Source organism: Colius striatus, chromosome 2, assembly GCF_028858725.1.
Source record: "Colius striatus isolate bColStr4 chromosome 2, bColStr4.1.hap1, whole genome shotgun sequence".
Lineage (NCBI taxonomy): Eukaryota > Metazoa > Chordata > Aves > Coliiformes > Coliidae > Colius > Colius striatus.
The window spans coordinates 44,369,988-44,388,537 of NC_084760.1; the positions used below are offsets into that span (position 1 = coordinate 44,369,988).

The following is an 18,550-nucleotide window of genomic DNA, read 5'->3' on the forward strand; positions in this document are numbered from 1 at the left end:
AGCCATTCCCTATATTCTTTCCATAAATATCCCCTAGTAATGGTTGCTGGAGACCAAGCGTGGAGATGCTTTCACCTTCACTCTGCCCAACACGGTCATTCTTCCATGCTTGCATTAAGCCAGCTCAGCTCTCTTTCTCATGGCGGTGTCCTGCTCTGGGGAGACATTGTCTGGGCAGGAGTCCAGAGCATGAAAACAGGAGGTATAAAGTATCCCAGGCCCCCCTGAGCATGCAGGCTCACTGAGCTGGAACCTTTTGCTCAGCAGTCCAAAAAGGAATCTTGAAATAGTAAAATGTTTTTGTTAAAGGTACCTAGAGGAAATTCCATGCCAAACTTTACTAAATAAAGAAAAATGTCACACAAAAATATGCATGTGTACTAATTTTTTTAGGTCTTAATATTACAGGCAGGACAAAGATCAACATTAAAGTACCTGAAACAATTTCCTGAGAGGGAAACCTTTTGCAGAGCTCTGCTAGCAAAATAAAACCCTCCACTGCACACACAGATCTGCTCAGCCTAGAGATCAGAGGCAGAGTCAACCACATGTGACAGCCATTAATCACATCACTTCATGCCTGGCTGGGCACTACGTGGGCATGGCTACAGGGCATGAGCAGAAGACCCTACACTTGCCCTGGTATGCACTTAGAAGAAAAAGAAAAAGCACTTCATTTTAACTGTCCAGTCATCTCAAATGCAAGGACTGCTTGTTGTCAGGCCTGCCTCCTCCCCAAAATCTCTGGCATTTGCTGTTGATACAAGATTCAGGTCAGTTCAGGGTTGGGACAGAGCCTGATTTTAATTTTTTTCACATTCTCTACAAAAGGGAAGCAATGAATGAAATAGTTTCAGAGCATTTCAAAGAGAAGAGAGCAAACAAAACGGGACTTCCAAGGCTTTCCGACTCTAACAAATGGCCAGTTTTTAAAACCTCAGCTCACAAAGTATGGATGTCTTGGAAAATCATGGTGTAACAGAAAGTGCAGGGGAGAAAATCCTTTTCTCACTGTAGGTTGTAGAAGCCAGCTCCCAACTCTTGGCTCTCAAGTGCCTAATTGAGTTTGAAAGAACTGTTAAGTACCATTCACAAAGCCAGCTGTTTCTCTTTAGAAAAGGGAAAGCTACAGTAGGAGAATAAGCACAAAGAGCTCTCTTGTACAAAGAAAACCAAATTGAAGGCCCATGAAGAAGCGAAACAATGGGAATATCATCAGTATCACTCCATCTGCTATAGATTGTGCAAGGCAACCTCTTCAGCAACTGAAGTCATCTGAGTCAAAGAGTCACCTGAATCCTGTACTCTGTCTCAAAGGCCATCAGCTGCCAGAAAAGCTACAGGACACAGAGCAGAATCTAACAGCTATGCTGTCCTAGCATCCTGATGCTGTGCTGCTCAGGGTCTTCAAGTCACAGCTGATGTCTTTGTGTCAAATAATCCTTGATGGATTTATTTTTTCCCATATTTAGCTGCTTTTTGAACTCGTATCATGTCTGGCATCTATGATGTCCCATGGCCACAAGCTCCTTGGCCGAGCCACATCATCAAGATAATTTCCTCTGGTGCACATTAATTCCTGTGTGAGGCAGAGCAAATTGTAGTTACCTTCTCCATTCCAATGTATCTTAAAATTCCATCATATCACCACCTCAGCAACCACTTTTTCAGGCCGAGTCATCTGCCACCAAATGATGGGAAAAGCAAAGCCTCCAGCTTGACTCCATGGCTGCTCTTGGGAAGGGCACCATGGATCCAGCTTTGGAGTGAGGGCAAACAGACCTCACCTGGCATGCTGCAGAGGTAGAGAGAAAAGGTCTTGTTTTCTCCATGGTCCTGATGCACAATGGCAGTGGAAACATGTGCATGATCACTCTCTGCAACTCCCTGACAAGAGGTTGTAGTGAGGTGGCAGTCAGTCTCTGCTCCCAAATAACAAGGGATAGGACAAAAGGAGATAACCTTGAGTTGCCCCAGGGGAGGTTTAGATTGGAGCTGAGGAAGAACTGTTTCCCTGAGAGGGTCATCAGCCCCTGTCCCAGGCTGCCCAGAGAGGTGGTAGAGTCCCCATCCCTGGAGCTATTGCAAAGCCATGTAGCTGAGGAGCTGAGGGATGTGGGTTAGTGGTGGGCTTGGCACTGTGAGAGGAGGGGTGCTCTAGATAATCTTTAAGGACTTTTCCAACAAATGACTCTCTGATTCTATGAAAGGTTTTTTTTCTGCTTGGAAAAGATGATGCACAGAGCACCTGAAGTTGCTCACTGGTAATTTTACTGTATCTGTCAGCCTGACTCAACGTGAAGTTCTCTTCTAGACCAGTATCATGCCAGGATGGCAGATCCCCCAGACTGACAAAGAAGCAGGAGTGATTTAATAACCCAGTTGCCTCCTTCAGCACCAAGGGAATGATCTGGAGCATTCAACTGATGCAAACACAAGTTAGATGGACCTTGCAGCAAGCTGGCCCTGAAGCCACCCTGTCCTCCAGGTTCAGCTGTGAGCCAAGGTTTCCCTGATACGGTCCAGCTGGATAACCCTGCCTCTGAGAGCCAAGGAGATTGCCAAACTGTGAGAAAGAGCACAGGGCTCTGCAAGATAAGAAAGATAAAACCAAGGACAGAGGTAAGATTGTCAAGACATGACATGTAGCAGTTTAAAGGTGCAAGAAAAACATCAACATGGGAAGGCAGAAAATCCTAAAGGGGAGAAAACCCAACTGCAGATGGCTGATGGCATCTCAGCAGAGTGGATGTTTCATTCCAGAAAACAGCTGAGGCCAACAGAAAATCGTCACCTGGTGAGTACCTGTCGGGGAAGCAAAGATCATAATCACTTCATACAACTCCCTGGTAGGAGGTTGTAATGAGGTGGAGATGAGTCTCTTCTCCCCAGTAATGAATGATAGGACAAGAGGAAATGGCCTCAAGTTGCCCCAGGAGAGGTTTAGATTGGAGCTGAGGAAGAACTTTTTCCCTGAGAGGGTTGTCAGCCCCTGTCCCAGGCTGCCCAGGGAGCTGGTGGAGTCCCCATCCCTGGAGCTATTGCAAAGCTGTGTAGCTGAGGTGCTGAGGGACATGGGTTAGTGGTGGGCTTGGCACTGTGAGGGGAGGGGTTGGACTTGATGAGTTTAAAGGGCTTTTCCAACCAAAATGATTCTATTAAAGACTTTGAGTGCCTTTCTCAATGGCCAGTACAGCCTTGTAGCTCACTGATCCCCACTTGTATGTAACTGTCCACTTTTGTTTGGAGTTGTGATGATGTTATTTTGACTTCGGCATGGAGAATTCTTTTTTGTTGGTGTGAGTGAAATTTGTGAACTGTGTGAGGAATGTGGGTTTTAATGATAACTCTTAAATATGTGGTTTGCAGGGCTGAGTGGTGGAATGGTGTTGAGTTTGTGTGGCAAGGCTTAGGTAGTGAAGACGCTACAGGGCTTGCTTCTGTGAGAAGCTGCTGGGAGCTTCCCTTGTGTCTGGTGCAGCCCATGCCAGCCAGCTCCAAGATAGCCCCACTGAGCCCAAGGCTAAGTGATGGTGGCGGCACCTCTGGTACAGCATATTTAAGAAGGGAGAAAAGTTACTGCACAGCAGCAACTGCAGCTGGAGAGAGGAGTAAAAATATGTGAGAGAAATATGGATGGTTTATGTTTTTCATGATATCTGCATTTTAAGGTTTTGTGGGTTTGTTTCTGGGACTTTGTTTAAAAAAGAAAATCCATGTCCAAGAGACTGCAAACTAGAAAACCCATCACAGCGTATGGTGAGACACTGCTCTGAGCTGGGACTTGTGCCAGCCAAAAGCACTGCCAAAAGGGGCCAGGGCAGGGTCCAGGGTTGCTGGGAATGATTTCTGCTGTTGGGAGTCTCCAGGAGCAGACAAGGACAGTCCACCCTCTCATAGGTGCCATGGAACTGATGCCTCCAAGAATGCTCTTGTCACTCTCCTTTACCCTGCTGCCTTTATCCCGTCCTTCTCCATGTGGCATCCAGAAGCGCTCATGTTGTTCAAAGTCTTCTGCAACAGCCTCACCCTGATCTTCGGGCTTAATCTCCCTCCCATTGCCTCCTACTCACAAGGGTTTTTGTGAGCTCTCTCTTCTGCCCACTTGCTGAATTTGCACACCCTCCTGGCTTGGATAGCTGAGCACAACTTGCTCCTCCTGACCCTGCAGATCATCCTGAGACACGGCAGAGCTCATGCTGTGGGGATGTGCTGTCCCTTTGGTTTGCTCTTCTGCATGGCACAAGGCTCACACTCACAGAGTACGGTATTTCTGCAGAATGGCTTCTTTTAGTCCAGTTGACAAGGGTGCAGGTGCTAAGTGCATGGCTCTGCATAGCACCAGCAGTGGGAAAAAACCAAAGGATGTCCTCCCTTCTCCCATTTTAGCTCCTCCTGGGCTTTACTACCTGCTTAATAGCTCAGACATGGGTTAGTGCCTAGATCTTTGATCAAAGCTGTACAATAACCAAGCAGTGGCTGTCCCAAAGAACAAACATGAGAGCACACAAAGAGCCTGGAATTTCACCTGAACTCAGAAGTGCACTTCTTTGGCCAAGACTGATGCAGATGAAGTAACCCACCTGAGATGATACCAGCAACATGGCAGTGGCAGAACCAGGACTTGGGTCTCCCAAATCCCAGCCCAGTGCCTAAAAAAGAAACAAAAAATAAAAATCAATTTTCCTTCCAGTCTACATGAGGATTCAGTTGCAGTGACAGAGACTTAGGTGATGGCTCATTAATCCACGTGGGTTTTCTGGGTTACTTACCAGTTTCTCCAATCCAATGTGTCATGGAAATCACAAGCAGCTAGACCAGCCCAAACGAGGAGGAAAAAGAAGTGGAGAAGAGCAGCATTTTAATTCAGCATTGTCAAAGACTTTCCTGTTGTGACAAGCCAGCCTTGCCAACTGCTGCCATTTGATATTGTGCAAGTGGCCCTTAAGTGGTCCCAACCTGATAATCTTCTATGATGACATGTGTGGCTGGGCAGATAAGGGGAGAGCAGCGGATGTCATCTACCTTGACTTCAGCAAGGCTTCTGACACTGTCTGCAATAACATCCTCATCAGAAAGCTCAGGCAGTGTGGCTTGGATGAGTGGACAGTGAGGTGGATCGAGAGCTGGCTGAATGACAGAGCCCAGAGGGTGGTGATCAGTGGCACAGAATCGAATTGCAGGCCTGTGGCCAGTGGAGTTTCACAGGGATCGGTTCTGGGGCCAGTCTTGTTCAACATCTTCATCAGTGACCTGGATGAGGGGACAGAGTGACCCTCAGCAAGTTGGCTGATGACACCAAACTGGGAGGACTGGCTGATTCCCCAGAAGGCTGTGCTGCCATCTGCGGGATCTCAACTGGCTTGAGAGTTGGGCAGAGAAGAACCTCATGAGGTTCAGCAAGGGCAACTGCAGAGTCCTGCACCTGGTTAGGAACAACCCCCTGCACCAGGACAGGCTGGGGGTGACCTGCTGGAGAGCAGCTCTGCAGAGAGAGACCTGGGAGTGCTGGTGGGCAGCAAATAAACATGAGCCAGCAATGTGCCCTCATGGGCAGGAAAGGCCAATGCCATCCTGGGGGTATCAAGAAGAGTGTGGATAGTAGGTCAAGGGAGGTTCTCCTCCCCCTTTGCTCTGCCCCTCGTGAAGCCTCATCTGGAGTCATGTGTCCAGTTCAGCGCTCCACAGCTCAAAGGAGACAGGGAAGTGCTTTGGGACCTGGGGCTGTTCAGCCTGGAGAAGGCCGAAAGGGGATCTCATCATTAACACTTAAAAGTATTTAAAAGGTGTTTGTCGAGAGGATGGGGTGACATTTTTTTCTGTGGTGTCCAGTGACAGGACGAGGGGCAATGGGCACAAGCTGGAGTGCAAAAAGTTTCCCTTAAACATAAGAAGAAACTTGTTTGGTGTTGAGGTGAGGGAGCCCTGGCCCAGGCTGCCCAGGGAGGGTGTGGAGGCTCCTTCTTGGGAGGTTTCCAAACCTGCCTGGACATGTTCCTGTGCCCTCTGATCAAGGAGGACCTGCTTTAGCAGGCGATTGGGCTCGATGATCTCTAGAGGTCCCTTCCAAACCCTACCATTCTGGGATTCTGCAAGGATCTGTGGAAGAAAACCTTTCTCTGATGAAAGCCCAGATTTTTTCTTCCTAAATCTGTAGAAACAGAGCCCTGTACTTACCCCATTTCAGTCCAAATTGCTATTTTCTCCATAAAACGATTGAATATGAAATGGAGAGAATCTTCTTCACTCTAGCAGCCACATCTTCAGGGAAAAGAGGTGCAGGTGAAGTGTAGGTCTCAGTCTAGTGTACCAAGCACGGTGCTTACTCAGAGCCATTCCTACACCACCTTAATCCACTGGTTGACATGGGTGTTGACTCCACAACCATGGAGGATATGGCTATGGCAGCTTAGATGCTCCAAGCACCACAAAAAAATGGCAGCTGAATGAGGTGAAGCACAAGACAGAAAAGGCAGGCAGTTCTCAGCCCCAGAGAAAAAAACTCTAACTCAGAAACAACCCTTATTCCTGCCAGAAGGTTTTGAGAAGAAAGTCGTTATTCCAGACCATCAAGGGATCCCAAAGAGAAATGGCCAAACCAGAAAATATCCTGCAGAAATGCTGTGCTTATCTTGCTGGGGCATCACAACAGATTGTTTTCATGTCAGGAAAGAGACACTGAGAAGCAAATGTCCCGTATCTCTTGTACCTTTGAATTAAACACTTGCTAAAAGGATGAGAGAGATCACACCCTTCAACCCTGAAACCACTACCTAGCATCAGTACTGATGGGGATGTAAAGGATCATGCCTTCTCTTAAATTAGCAGGAATGATCCAGGCCGCTAACTTTTGCTTTACACTTTGGCGAGTAACAAATCAGCTTTTAGCTACTCAGATTCAGTACTGAAAGTTACACAGAGTTGGGGGTGCAGCAATCAGACTCCCTCAACAAATAGCCCTGTATTTTTCATCCTGTAGTTCAAAGGGAATATTGCTGTTGGCACTGTTCCACAGCTATGAATCAAATGGATCCTCTATATACAATAACAGTTCCTGTAAACTGTTCAAAACTAAGCCATAACCCCTCTGATTTTAGGAACTACACCCATGTCTTTAGGACTGGCTTAACATGCATTTTACCACAGTAAGTCAAACAGTCCATTCAATGAACATTTTGTTCTTAATGGCATCCCTCATTTGCAGAGCTACAGCTCTCCTGCCTACCGCACAGCAACATAAAAGCCTTCAGCATTGATCCTGCTTGCTTGATCACCTTCTTTTTCCCTACCCTGCCTGCAAAGCCTCCTAAAAGCTGGTGAGCAGGTTAGAAGAGGGCAAGATGAGACAGGTCCAGTACCAGATACCCTAAGAAAGGGAGGGTTGGAAAGCCAGGCTGGAGGTGACTTGGGCACCAAGCAGAGTCTGCCTTTGTCTTCTCCACTCCCATCAGGTGTTTTATGCATTGAATCAAAACGGTGTGTTGGACACATAGATAATATGGGCTACAGAAATACACTACAGCTGCCTGGAAAAGCCTTTTTGCACAGTATAAGCACTTTAAAGGCATCATGTTTTCATCAGTTTCTCAATTGTGGTTTGAATCCAAAACCTGACTTTCTATCCTTTTAATATTCCAGAGCCTTTACATGTTTGGTTTTAAACTGATGGATTAATGATGTCTTCTTACCCCTGCTCAAAAAAACCCATAAGAACAAAATTTAAATTAAAAGAAATTTGAATACTTGATAATAGGGTTTTTTCTCCTCTCAAAAAACCAAGCCTAAACCAAATCAGGGTGCTTGATAATAGCTAAAAACCTTTTAAAGTAGACCCACTCTGTTTCAGCAGGGAGTTTCACAAACAGTCTGCACAAATAAGGACTGAATATCCATCTTCTTACATCAAAACCTTCAGCATCTTTTGCTGTGTTATCAGATAGGATTGCACAAGCTGCAGGGCAGCACACACATCCATAGTCTCCATCTACTGAAATGCCAAAAGCCATAAAAATTCTTCACCTTCCAGAAGAGTTGCAGAACCCACAAACGCTGCCACAGGAAAACAGACAGCCCAGTAGTTCACACCCTATTGACCCACTAGCCAGAGGAGATCCAGGACATCCTATGGTTTCCATGGGCCTCTGTTTCCCAAGAGCTCTTTGTCCCTTTTTTGTCACCTTCCCCTGGCAACTACCCCAAAGTACTGCACCTCCCTTAAAAACAATAAGTAACCATGACCCCAGATCTACTGATGGACTCCTTGCAAGGTTTTGCTTCATTCCAAACTTCTCTCCCTTTGAATACATCTGTCTGCCTTTCTTTAAAGAGCTCAATATGAGCATAAAATCATAGTTTAAAATAAAATCATATGAGCTGCTGTCAAAGGACCAAAGCCTCAGGAGCAGAGATCTGGAAGCCATGCACTGGCTCATTTTTCCCATTTTCCATGCAGCCCTGCAGCCTAAAGCCCTCCCCTACCATCACACACCCTGTCCAGCTCTGAAAGGAAACACAGGTGAGCTGAAAAGAACCAAAGTTTCAGGCAAGAGGTACACCTTCGGGTACACCCAAGTCTCACACACACACATGCAACCCACCCCACCCCCAATGGAAAGGGAAGGCACTGCTAATAAAGAAGATTCACCACTGTAATTGAAGAACTTTTTTGAGTCTTCAAGGTTTTAATTTGAACAGACATTTCTACTGTGTTCCCAACATATTTACAGCAAAGTTTATAGCTGCTTTGTATCTGTTCCCCCCCACCCCCCTGAACAACTTAAGCAATGACTCTTGATTTTCTGATTTGTTACCTTTTTTTTTTGCCAATATATTCAACACCCCAGGGGCTGGGATTCTGTACACATACAGCATACATCTAACAATAGCACACACCTCCCAGCCCTGTTATTTATTTCATTTAGGAAAAAAAAAAAAGCAACAAAGAAGACTGATGCAGCAGCCAAGTCCAATCAGCAATTCCAGATGTTTGGACAGAAGTGCACTCAATCACTTAATTTGGTACTAGTTAACAGCTACATAGCACACATCACACAGTGCTATTCCATGGCACACTGTCACAAAGAAGGGGAGTGCTCCTACAGATGTTTTCCCCTCCCACAAGAACCTGTATATGACAGCACTTCCCAAGGCTTCAGCAAAGCAACACATTAAGACTCCAAAAGGCTGCACAGTGCAACTTCGGTTGTGTCATAAGTAACATGGACAGTAGTGCACTTAAAACGGGGCGCCACATTCAAGAGTTAGATCAATACAATCAAAATACTGAAGGTACATATTCCCTTATGAAACCTGTGCAATTTAGTTCCTTTTCCCTTTTGTCTTTGCTTGGTAAATGGCAGAGTGTCCGCATCAATTGACCCCCAAAGACTGGGGAAAGGGGCCCTCAGTGTTCAGCTTGTTACACAAATATCTATGTGCAAAAGAGCAGAAGCAGGGGTGTCAGCAAGAGTGTAAGGCAGTGTCAGGCTGAAGAGTTGGAGCTGGGCCTTGCCCCAGTGCTTACAGCTCAGGAAGACCTGCAAAGAGGGTGTCAGAGAGGCAGAGGCCAGCAGATATAGCTCTCTAAGAGGATATAAGCTCATCAGCAATATGTGAGTAAATACAGTGGACATGCAGGTAAGCAAAAAAACCCTGGAGTGTTCTGAGTATTACACCAGTAGCCACCAGACTGGAATGAAAAGGTTAAAAGGAGAATGTGCAGGCATCCTGACACAAGAGGTCTGTGAACTGTCTTCTCCTAGGAGGACCTGCAAGAGTCCATACATCTTGCCTCTGCTTCCTGATGTGCAACACCTTGCAGGACCGCTCCAAGTAACGTCTCATGAAGATGATTATTTGCAGGTTAGCTTAAGCCTCCACCTCCTGCTGTTTGCAGTGACTACAAGGTGATGTGTAGCACAGGAATCTGGGAAGAAACTGCTGTGGCTACTCAGAAGGGCAGTAGTTTCACGTGAAGGCTTCAACCCACAGCGCTGCTCAGCAAAAGCAAGAACACAGCACTTGGGTGTGGGTTCAGTCCTGGTACACAAGTTGAGGATTGCCAGCTCAGAATTTTCTGCCTTTTGTTGGCTCTCACAGCTGGTTACTCAATTTCCTCAGGCGTCAGCAGTTTGCATGAGAGATTAGAGCAGCCAGGCAATTAGATAAAAAAAAACCCAAACCCTCTTTGCTTCTCTATTATTTAGCTCAATGTATAATTACTATGTTAGGAAATTGCATAACCTTTAAGTGTGTTTTATGTATAGTCTGTTATGGGGAAAATAGTGCCTTCCGAATCCTTCCCATCTGGCTGGCAATGATGTATTTCAGATGTACAGGAACAGTAGCAATTCTGAACTGGATAGGGATGCAACACCCAGGCAGGTGCAGATCATCATTTCAAAGGATGATTTTAATTCGCACCATACCCAGAAGGCAGCTCGAGAAGCCTTTGGAGGTGGGAAGAAGGCATGGCTAGCTTTTGCCTCCCCTGTTAGGCAGCAGAGATCACCAGCCATCCTGACAAGCATGACTTGATTTAGTGAATAAGACTGTCACTCTCCAAACCTAAAAAGAAACTGGTATTACAAGGAAGGGGGAATTATTCTTCTGCCTTAAGTGAATAATGGTTTAAAAGGGATCTTCTTAATTTTTTTAAAGCCAGATAACTTTAGGGCTAAGTTTAGGTTAGTCCAGAAGAGGACAATGAGGGAAATGAGGGCTGAAGCAAAAGGCAGTAAGGTAGCACTTAATCACTATCACATAATTCTCTATAGTTTCACTGATTATAGAAGTTTCTTTAGAATACATTTAGTAGTTACACAATTTTGCAGATTACACTCCAGATACTTCTATGACAACTAAAGGTCCTTTGTTGTCAGGTGTATCTGTCCTTATGAAGTAGTATTTAAATAAAGGCAGCTTTCTTCCAAAACAACAGAGAGCGTCACAGAAGCTCAAAAGGTTCTAAAGAGATCAACCCTGACTGACCACAGCTCCGATCCTTTCAGCAGAGATGGAACAGCAAGAGCCTTTGAAGATAATCCCAGCCACGTGTGCTGCTGATGTGCTGCTGTTAATTCAAGTCTTCAGTCGTGTACACCTAACAGTGGAATCAAGCTGAACAAATGCCCAGGTGAGCAAATATTTCAGACTCACTCTTATCTGTCTTTTTAAAGGGAAAAAAAAATCTCTAGCAAAACCTCTTGATTTTACAAAAGCAGACTGCAGTCACAGAAACAGAGATCAGCTATGAAATATAGAGTTACTTGAAAAAAAAGCTTATCCCTAAAGTATTTAAGTAGTTTTAGCAGCTACAAATCATCTAAACTATTAGCACTTTTGTAGTGTGATGGCCTCTTTCTCTGCAGCAGCTACCTGATACATTAGGTCTCCTGAACTCCCAACTTCTGCTTTTTAGCTTTCACAGAACATGTAGTAAGAGCATGAGAGGATAAAGCACACCAGGTGTAGCAGGAGTGTTTTGCTCAGCTGTAGATGGAGTGCTGCTCTTGCACCTTAGCAATGCTGTGAACCTGTTCAAGTGTACAGAAGAGCCTTAAGTTTCAAGAGGGCAGCATGACTCAACATGACACAGCTCTGAGCCACTGCTTTGGAAGTGAACACCTCCACCAACTACTTAACCTTTTTGTTTTCCAGGCAAAACAGAAAAGTTTGTTGTGCCATAGGAGATACTTATCCCTGTGGGACAATGCCACCTGAAAGGTCATGGCTTCAACATTAGCAGCAGAATCCCTACCTCAGTTCTGTATTGCACTGAAATTTCTTGCTCTGGTTTGGTATTCAAATTACCATTTGACATGAAAAAATCAAGTGTGAAGGCTACTGAGAGTATCATATAGACTGATAAAACCTGTAATTAGATTATACCATCTTCTAGTTTTTTCTTGGAAACTCAACTAAGCTGCCTTCCTTACTCTTGGAGAGAAAAGGTGCTTTCAGACAAAATGCCTTTACCTATCTGTATGTAACTTGGCATTTTAATCCTGCTGAATTCAACAAAACTGGAAAAAGTCCAAAACAAATTTGAACCATCCTGTCTCTTGGCTCATCCTGGTGATCCACACAGCTGGGTGGAAGTGAGAGTTCCAGCTTCTGCTGACACCGTACACCACTGAGACAGAAAGGCTGCCGAGAGAGGACACTGGGCCCAGTGATGTCTTCTGTAAACAAAACAGAAATCCCTCCCCCAAGAAAGCAGAGATGTACATATTGTGAAGGGAAGGTTTCAGCAGTGGAAGGACTGAGGGTCAACTGTACCCAGAGGGCTCTGCAATACATGCATTTTTCATGTTTAGTCTTTAACATAAAGGAGACCAGAAAGGAAAGACCTGAGGCAAGGCCCTGCCAGCTCACAGGTTCTCCTGCATCCTGTCATCTGTCTCCATCTCTGCTAGCTGCCTCCTCAGTGCATTAACCTTTGCCTGAAGTTCCTTGTTGTATTTTATAATGCTGATCATTTCTTCGTGGGCTTCGTCTAGGAACTTGGAAGGCCTGTTCCAGCGAAGAAAGACACCTGAAAGTCCAGAGACAGCACAGGTCAGAAGAGAGTTTTAGGAGGAAACATTACTCATACTTCATCAGCTTTCACATAACGTCCACAGAGTTATGTGTTTTTTCCTTACGCTCCCTCCTAAGTAGCATTTAGAAATACTGGCCTTCCTCTCTAAGTCCACCATTCTATTAAACAAGGTTAATAAAGAAAAAAATGAGGGGGGTTAATTGCTTCCCCCCCCCCCCACATAGTGATCAGACCAACCCACATTCAACCTCCCCCCCTACCATGACAGCCTGCTTGCTTCACTGCAGTTAACTCTTTCAGATATACTGGATGAAGTTTCTGCAGCAAGGAAGCTACTGCACATAGATTACCCTGACCAACACAGGCAGCAAGGGAGAAAGGGAAGTCTTGGTTGATAGAAGAAAAGCCTTAGGCTTGCAGAACATCTACAGATTAGGCTGCTCCCTGGCAAAGAGCAGTGTGTCACCAAACCTTAGCAGGAAAAAGCATTATGCCTCTGGGGATGGCACATGCCAAAAATATTTTGGAACAGATTTCAAAGGGAGTGAGATTACTATCAGCTAAGACAGACTTAGCAGAGAACAAAGATAACAGGAGTGAATGCTTCAGAAGCTTTTCAAGGGGCTGCAAAATACATATTTACAAGGAGACACAAAATGTGTCTCCTTGCCTATAAGAGAAAAAGCAAGGCTGGCTCACCTTCCCAGAGCTGCAGGCTCTGTGGGGCAACAGAGGGCCAGATGACAAGGCTGTTGGCCTCAAAAAGAGGATTCTGAAATTTGCTCAGCTCTTCAGACCTGTTCACCCAGGACCACAGGGACATAGTCTTTTGTAGCAGCTTCAGTTTAGACCTAACACAAAGGCAAAGGAACAAGTTAGCTTTCCCTTTGACACTGTAAAGACCCGTTTTGTTTCGACAGAACCTCACAGACCAGAATGCCCCAAGGTTTCCTATGTGCTTCACAATTCAGGCTGAACCCTTCAGTAATGCTCATCAGCATGGCACGAGGTGTAAATCTAAAGCAGTTTACTCAACCTGGCTGATCACAATTAGTTTCAAGGAAAAGAAGAGGAAACAGCATTCATAAGTTGGGTGGAGATCAGCCGCCTGCTGTCCAGATGAAGAATCTGTCACCTCCCCAAAGTGGTTTGACTGCCAGGTTTTGAAAGGGATTGAAGTTCCTGCAGTAGGTCTGGATCAGGAGTGATGGGAGTGCAGTGCTGGGGGCAGCTGAAGCAGTATTATGGCTGGAGTTGTGCAATGGGTATGTCTGTCAGGTCCCTCTGGTGGCAGGAGACACCAGAGCACAGAGGAACCCATGCTATTTGCCTGGGTTAGATCCACCTCCAGCAGTTAACTCAGGGGTCTATGTTCCTTAGATTCTGGCAAACCTCCTTCTGCATGCACTAGCAAATTGAACTGCCACCCAGGCAGCAGGTGGGTTGTCCCTGAGAATACTTCAGGCAGCAAAAGCTTAACATCAAACATTTTCTGTGCTCAAGGGACAACAATCAGATGCAATATTTGATACTCTTTCAGATTTCATCTTATTGGTCTCAAGTCTAATTTGGTTCTGCAGAAGACGAGTTCAGCAGCCCTGCAGAAAAGAAGACTCTCTTCTAAAGGGCTCTGCTTTAAGGGTAGAGAGGTTTACAGGAAGCATTAAATTGTCTTTTTTGTTCTGTAATATCAGTTCTATTTTTCCCTTTTACTCATTCAGCAGCCTTCAGATAAGGAGACCATCAGACATGGACTTACTGGAGTCAGAAGGTCCAAGAACAGAAGTGCCATGTTTCAGACAGGAATCCAAACCACTCTGGCAGCTGCCATGTGCCATGGGAAGCTCCAGTCCTCCTGAGATCCACCGTGTTTACTACTCAGGGCATGCCTAGACCTGCTCTGCTGATACACCACAGCGCCTAACCCAGGCTAGCAGGATTCAGAAGCCAGGTGCTGGTCTGCTCAGTTACCTTCAATGCCACAAGCTTGTAGGCAAGCTCAGCACAAACCTGTCATTACCTGACAGGGCATACTCCAGTAGAATGCAGCCCTGGCTGCTTCAGTGCTCAGAGGATTCACTCAGAGCATGTGCTATTGCAGACTGCCAAATCACATTTCCTAAGTCATGGGTTACAGCTGGAGGAATTTTTCATCCTTTGGTTACAGTTGTACTACTGAATGGCCAAAAAGGCCTTAAACCCAGTGGTGATGCCCAGAGCCAAACAAGTAAAGCTTTTGCTAAGGTGAAACTGTAAAGCAGATCCTTCTGACAGAACAGCTTCCACAGTTTCCACTTCCAACAATTCATGGCAAAACTCAAACCTGTCCTTTCCTGGAGGAGGTCAGGACTACCAGGCTATAGAGTCATGTTCCTCCCTGAGTGTTAAGGTAAGAATCACTTTCCAGCTTTCACCTCAGCCTTGACCTTCTCTTCCAGGCCTGCATGGACAAGATTGCTTCCCACAGCTCTGACTCATGTCACTGCTGAGCTCTGGCTGTTTATCCTTTTATGGAAAGAGTTTCTGCGTAAGAGACCATATAAACTGGGGATGGGTGGAGATTTTTTAAGGCCACAAAAGAAAACAGAAAAATCAATTTAAGGTATTAGCTTGGCCTTGGAGAAGACTAATTCAATGCCCTGTTTCTTTAGTCATACCGTCCCACTTGTAAGAGGGACGAGCTCCCTAATGTTGCACAACAGAAGCAGCTCACCCATGCTGAGGGAGGCCACACAGCAACCCTCACCCTTTTTCAAACCAAGAGACTTTTCTTTTTTGGCAGATACAGCCCAATTTTAAAAGGGTTCAAAGCAAGCATCCTCACCAACCTTTCATTTTCATTGTTTCCCAGGAAAGTCCCAAACTGTGAGGCGTAAGCATGTTCAAAGAGCATGATGAGGAACTGCTCGTTGAATTCAAAGGAGCAAGGGAACTGACGAAGGATTTGCCACACACAGTCTAGAAAGAGGAGAAACACTGGGGCCTCCCATTTCTGTTTGCTGTTTGAGTAGGCTGATTGGGCACAGCGCTGCTGAAAAGGGTGACCAGCCTATATGTAAAAAGAAAGCACCAAAGTAGTGGAATGTGAGTACATGTAGTGAAAAAACTGCAGGGCTCATTCCGTCCATGCAACTACATTATTACTACAACTTTCATCAAGCATCCAGTAACAAACTGCAAGCAATCATGACGAAATTTGCTGCCTTTTTCAGGCTACATAAATAGTCTTGTATCAATGAAACAGAAAATGGCAGGGAGTTGGAAGGGCCCTCTAGAGCTCATCCAGCCCAAGCCCCTGCTAAAGCAGGTTTCCCTCAATCAGGGGGCACAGGAATGTGTCCAGGCAGGTTTGGAAACCTCTCGAGAAGGAGATTCCACACCCTCCCTGGGCAGCCTGGACCAGGGCTCCCTCACCGCAACACCAGTTTCTCTTTGTGTTTAAGTGGAATTTTTGTCTTCTAGCTTATATCCATTATCCTTTGTCCTGTTGCTGTACACAACAGAAAAAAAAGTGTTGCCCCATTCTCTTGGCATCCAACTTGTAGGTACTTATAAGTGTTGATGAGGTCCTTCCTCAGCCTTCTCTTCTCCAGGCTGAACAGCCCCAGATCCTCGAGCCTTTCCTCCTCACAGAGATGTTCCAGTCCCCTCATCTTGGTAGCCTTGCACTGGCCTCTCTCCAGCAGTTCTCTGCCTCTCTTGAGCCAGGGACCCCAGAACTGGACACAGGACTCTAAATGTGGCTTCACCAGGGCAGAGGAGAGGGGGAGGAGAACCTTCCTCAACCTGCTGCCTATGCTCTCTTCATGCTCCCCAGGATACCATTGGCCTTGCCCATGAGGGCACGTTGCTGCTCATGTTTATTTGCTGCCCACCAGCACTCCCAGGTCTCTCTCTGCAGAGCTGCTCTCCAGCAGGTCACCCCCAGCTTGTCCTGCTGCAGGGGGTTTTTTCCTCTCCAGGTGCAGGACTCTGCACTTGCCCTTGGGAAACCTCAGGAGGCTCCTCTCTGCCTGAGTCTCAAGCCAATCACTGTCTCTGTAGCTGATCAGAGACTTTTACCAAGAAAAATCTGGTGTAGGTACAGCAAAGGACCAGGCTGAGGGTATTAGCTGCTCAAGTACAGAGTGGCACTAAGGTTTTGTGGTTAATTTGAGCACACAAAACAGGCAGTTCTCTAAACCCGAAAAGCTACTATGAGCAGCAGAGGCCCTGTGGAGTGACAGAGGTGCAAATGGCTCAGTTAAGGATGCTGCTCTTAGGACAAAGGCCACTCACACTAAGTAGGGCTGCAAGAAGTGACAACCTGTTTGGTCCCTCTCAGGCTGTTTCTCAATTCAGATGCCACTGGAACAGATTGCAGCTCTGTCCATGGGCATTTCTTACCTGCAGCCACTCCCGCACAACAAGAGATTCAAAGCCACGTATGGTCCTGCACCGTGGATCCAAGATAATCTGTGCCAGAGAAGTGACTTGGAGTGTCGAATCAGTTCCTTCAGTCCCGTGGACTAATACTGATGCCCCTTCCCTGGGAAAGAAAAAGGTGGAAAGGGAGTATGAATGAGCAGAACACATCTCAGGGATGTACACAGCCCAACAGAAGCCAGTGCATCCCAGGGACACCAGTGTCACCACCCTGACAGTACTGAGGTTCTGCCGGCCCTTCATTCCTCCTCCCCTCTCATACACTTACTCCTCACCCCACATTCCACCTTCTCCACTTGGATCCTCACTAACACTAACCAGAGCTCTACATCACTTAAGGCTTAGTTTCTTGCTAAGCATCCTGGAAATCCATCAACGTGTTGAAGAGAGATGCACAGCGAGACCTCTTTTGAATTGGTATCCCTTTGAGTTACAATGGAAATGCACCTCAAAATTTGCTTGTGCCATTTATTGTTTTGTGAACTTTTCCCATAAGCACTTCAATGAAGACACATCATCCCTCCAGATGCTCTGCAAAACCATGCTATGAGATTCTTGCTCAAACCCGGACTTAAATGCATTTGGACCTCAAATTGGATTTACTGCAAGAAAAGTAAACCAGTAAGCCTGTTCAGGATAAACTTAAGAAAGCAAAGGCAGAACTTGGCCTCCAGAAAAGACAACAGAGCTAGAGTGCTGGGCAAGGAAGCTTGTCAAAAAGCCAAGGCAGCAGAAGCAGCTCAGCAGAACAGTGTGAGGAGTGGAGGGAGCTCAAATTATTTGGGGCTGGAAGCTTTTGCACATTGCTAGGGGCCCATGTGCTGTCACTTCTTAAAGTCCAGTGGGAACTGCCCAAGACAGCTCATTCCCTCTCCTCTTCCCCATCTTAGGCTGGATTTGGATACATCAGAATCTCATCCATATGCTCCTGAAGGAAGGACTGGATGGTACTAAACAGCATTCATTCCCCTTACTCTGCCCAGACCTCGGCTTCTGCCAACATCCATACATATACAAAACTGCAGATTGTATTTGTCTACCTGCAGAGGTCCAAGGTAAGCAGCAAAGCATAGGTAAGAAAGATCAATCTGCTAAGCAAGTAACCCTCTATATTGCTTTTTGAAGAGAACAGCATAAATATCTGTACCTTAAGCACTGCAACATCAATGTCTATAGCTGTATGTCTAGAACAAACCCAGTGTCTTTCCAGTATTGACAGACTTCAGATACTTTCCCTTGTCCTCCCCCAGGCAGCAAGGAGGCTGCTTAACAGCCAAGCACAACTGCAAATGTTAACTGCAAGCCTATACGCTCCTTAAAGTGAGGCACACCAGGACAGCACTGCTTTCACTTGTCCTCTTTCAGTTCCAAGACCCTTAAGATGCTGCAAGATCTGTCCCAGCCTTCTCCCTTCCCTGTGGCCAGTAACTGAACCATCCCTGTCAGCTCAGCTAGGATCTCCAGGCTCTGGATGGGGTATTCCAGGCACCACTACTGACCTAGCCTGCCCTAACTTCAGGTAAACAAAAAAACCAAAGCTGAGGTTAAAAATGATGAAACTGTCCACCATCCCAATAAGCCAGA

General features: G+C 46.0%; 1 protein-coding gene across 1 annotated transcript in view; it reads right to left on the reverse strand.

Annotated features, from left to right (window-relative positions):
* Window positions 1-8,662: 8,662 nt before the first annotated feature.
* The window catches only part of MTMR9 (myotubularin related protein 9), a 31,929-nt gene continuing 22,041 nt past the window's right edge, over window positions 8,663-18,550 (reverse strand). The window contains exons 7-10 of the mRNA XM_010201393.2: window positions 16,928-17,069; window positions 15,370-15,590; window positions 13,241-13,392; window positions 8,663-12,535 (exon numbers count right to left, since the gene is read on the reverse strand). Coding sequence (XP_010199695.1) covers window positions 12,372-12,535; window positions 13,241-13,392; window positions 15,370-15,590; window positions 16,928-17,069 — 679 coding nt within the window. The 3' untranslated portion in view covers window positions 8,663-12,371. The remainder of the gene's footprint in view (window positions 12,536-13,240; window positions 13,393-15,369; window positions 15,591-16,927; window positions 17,070-18,550) is intronic.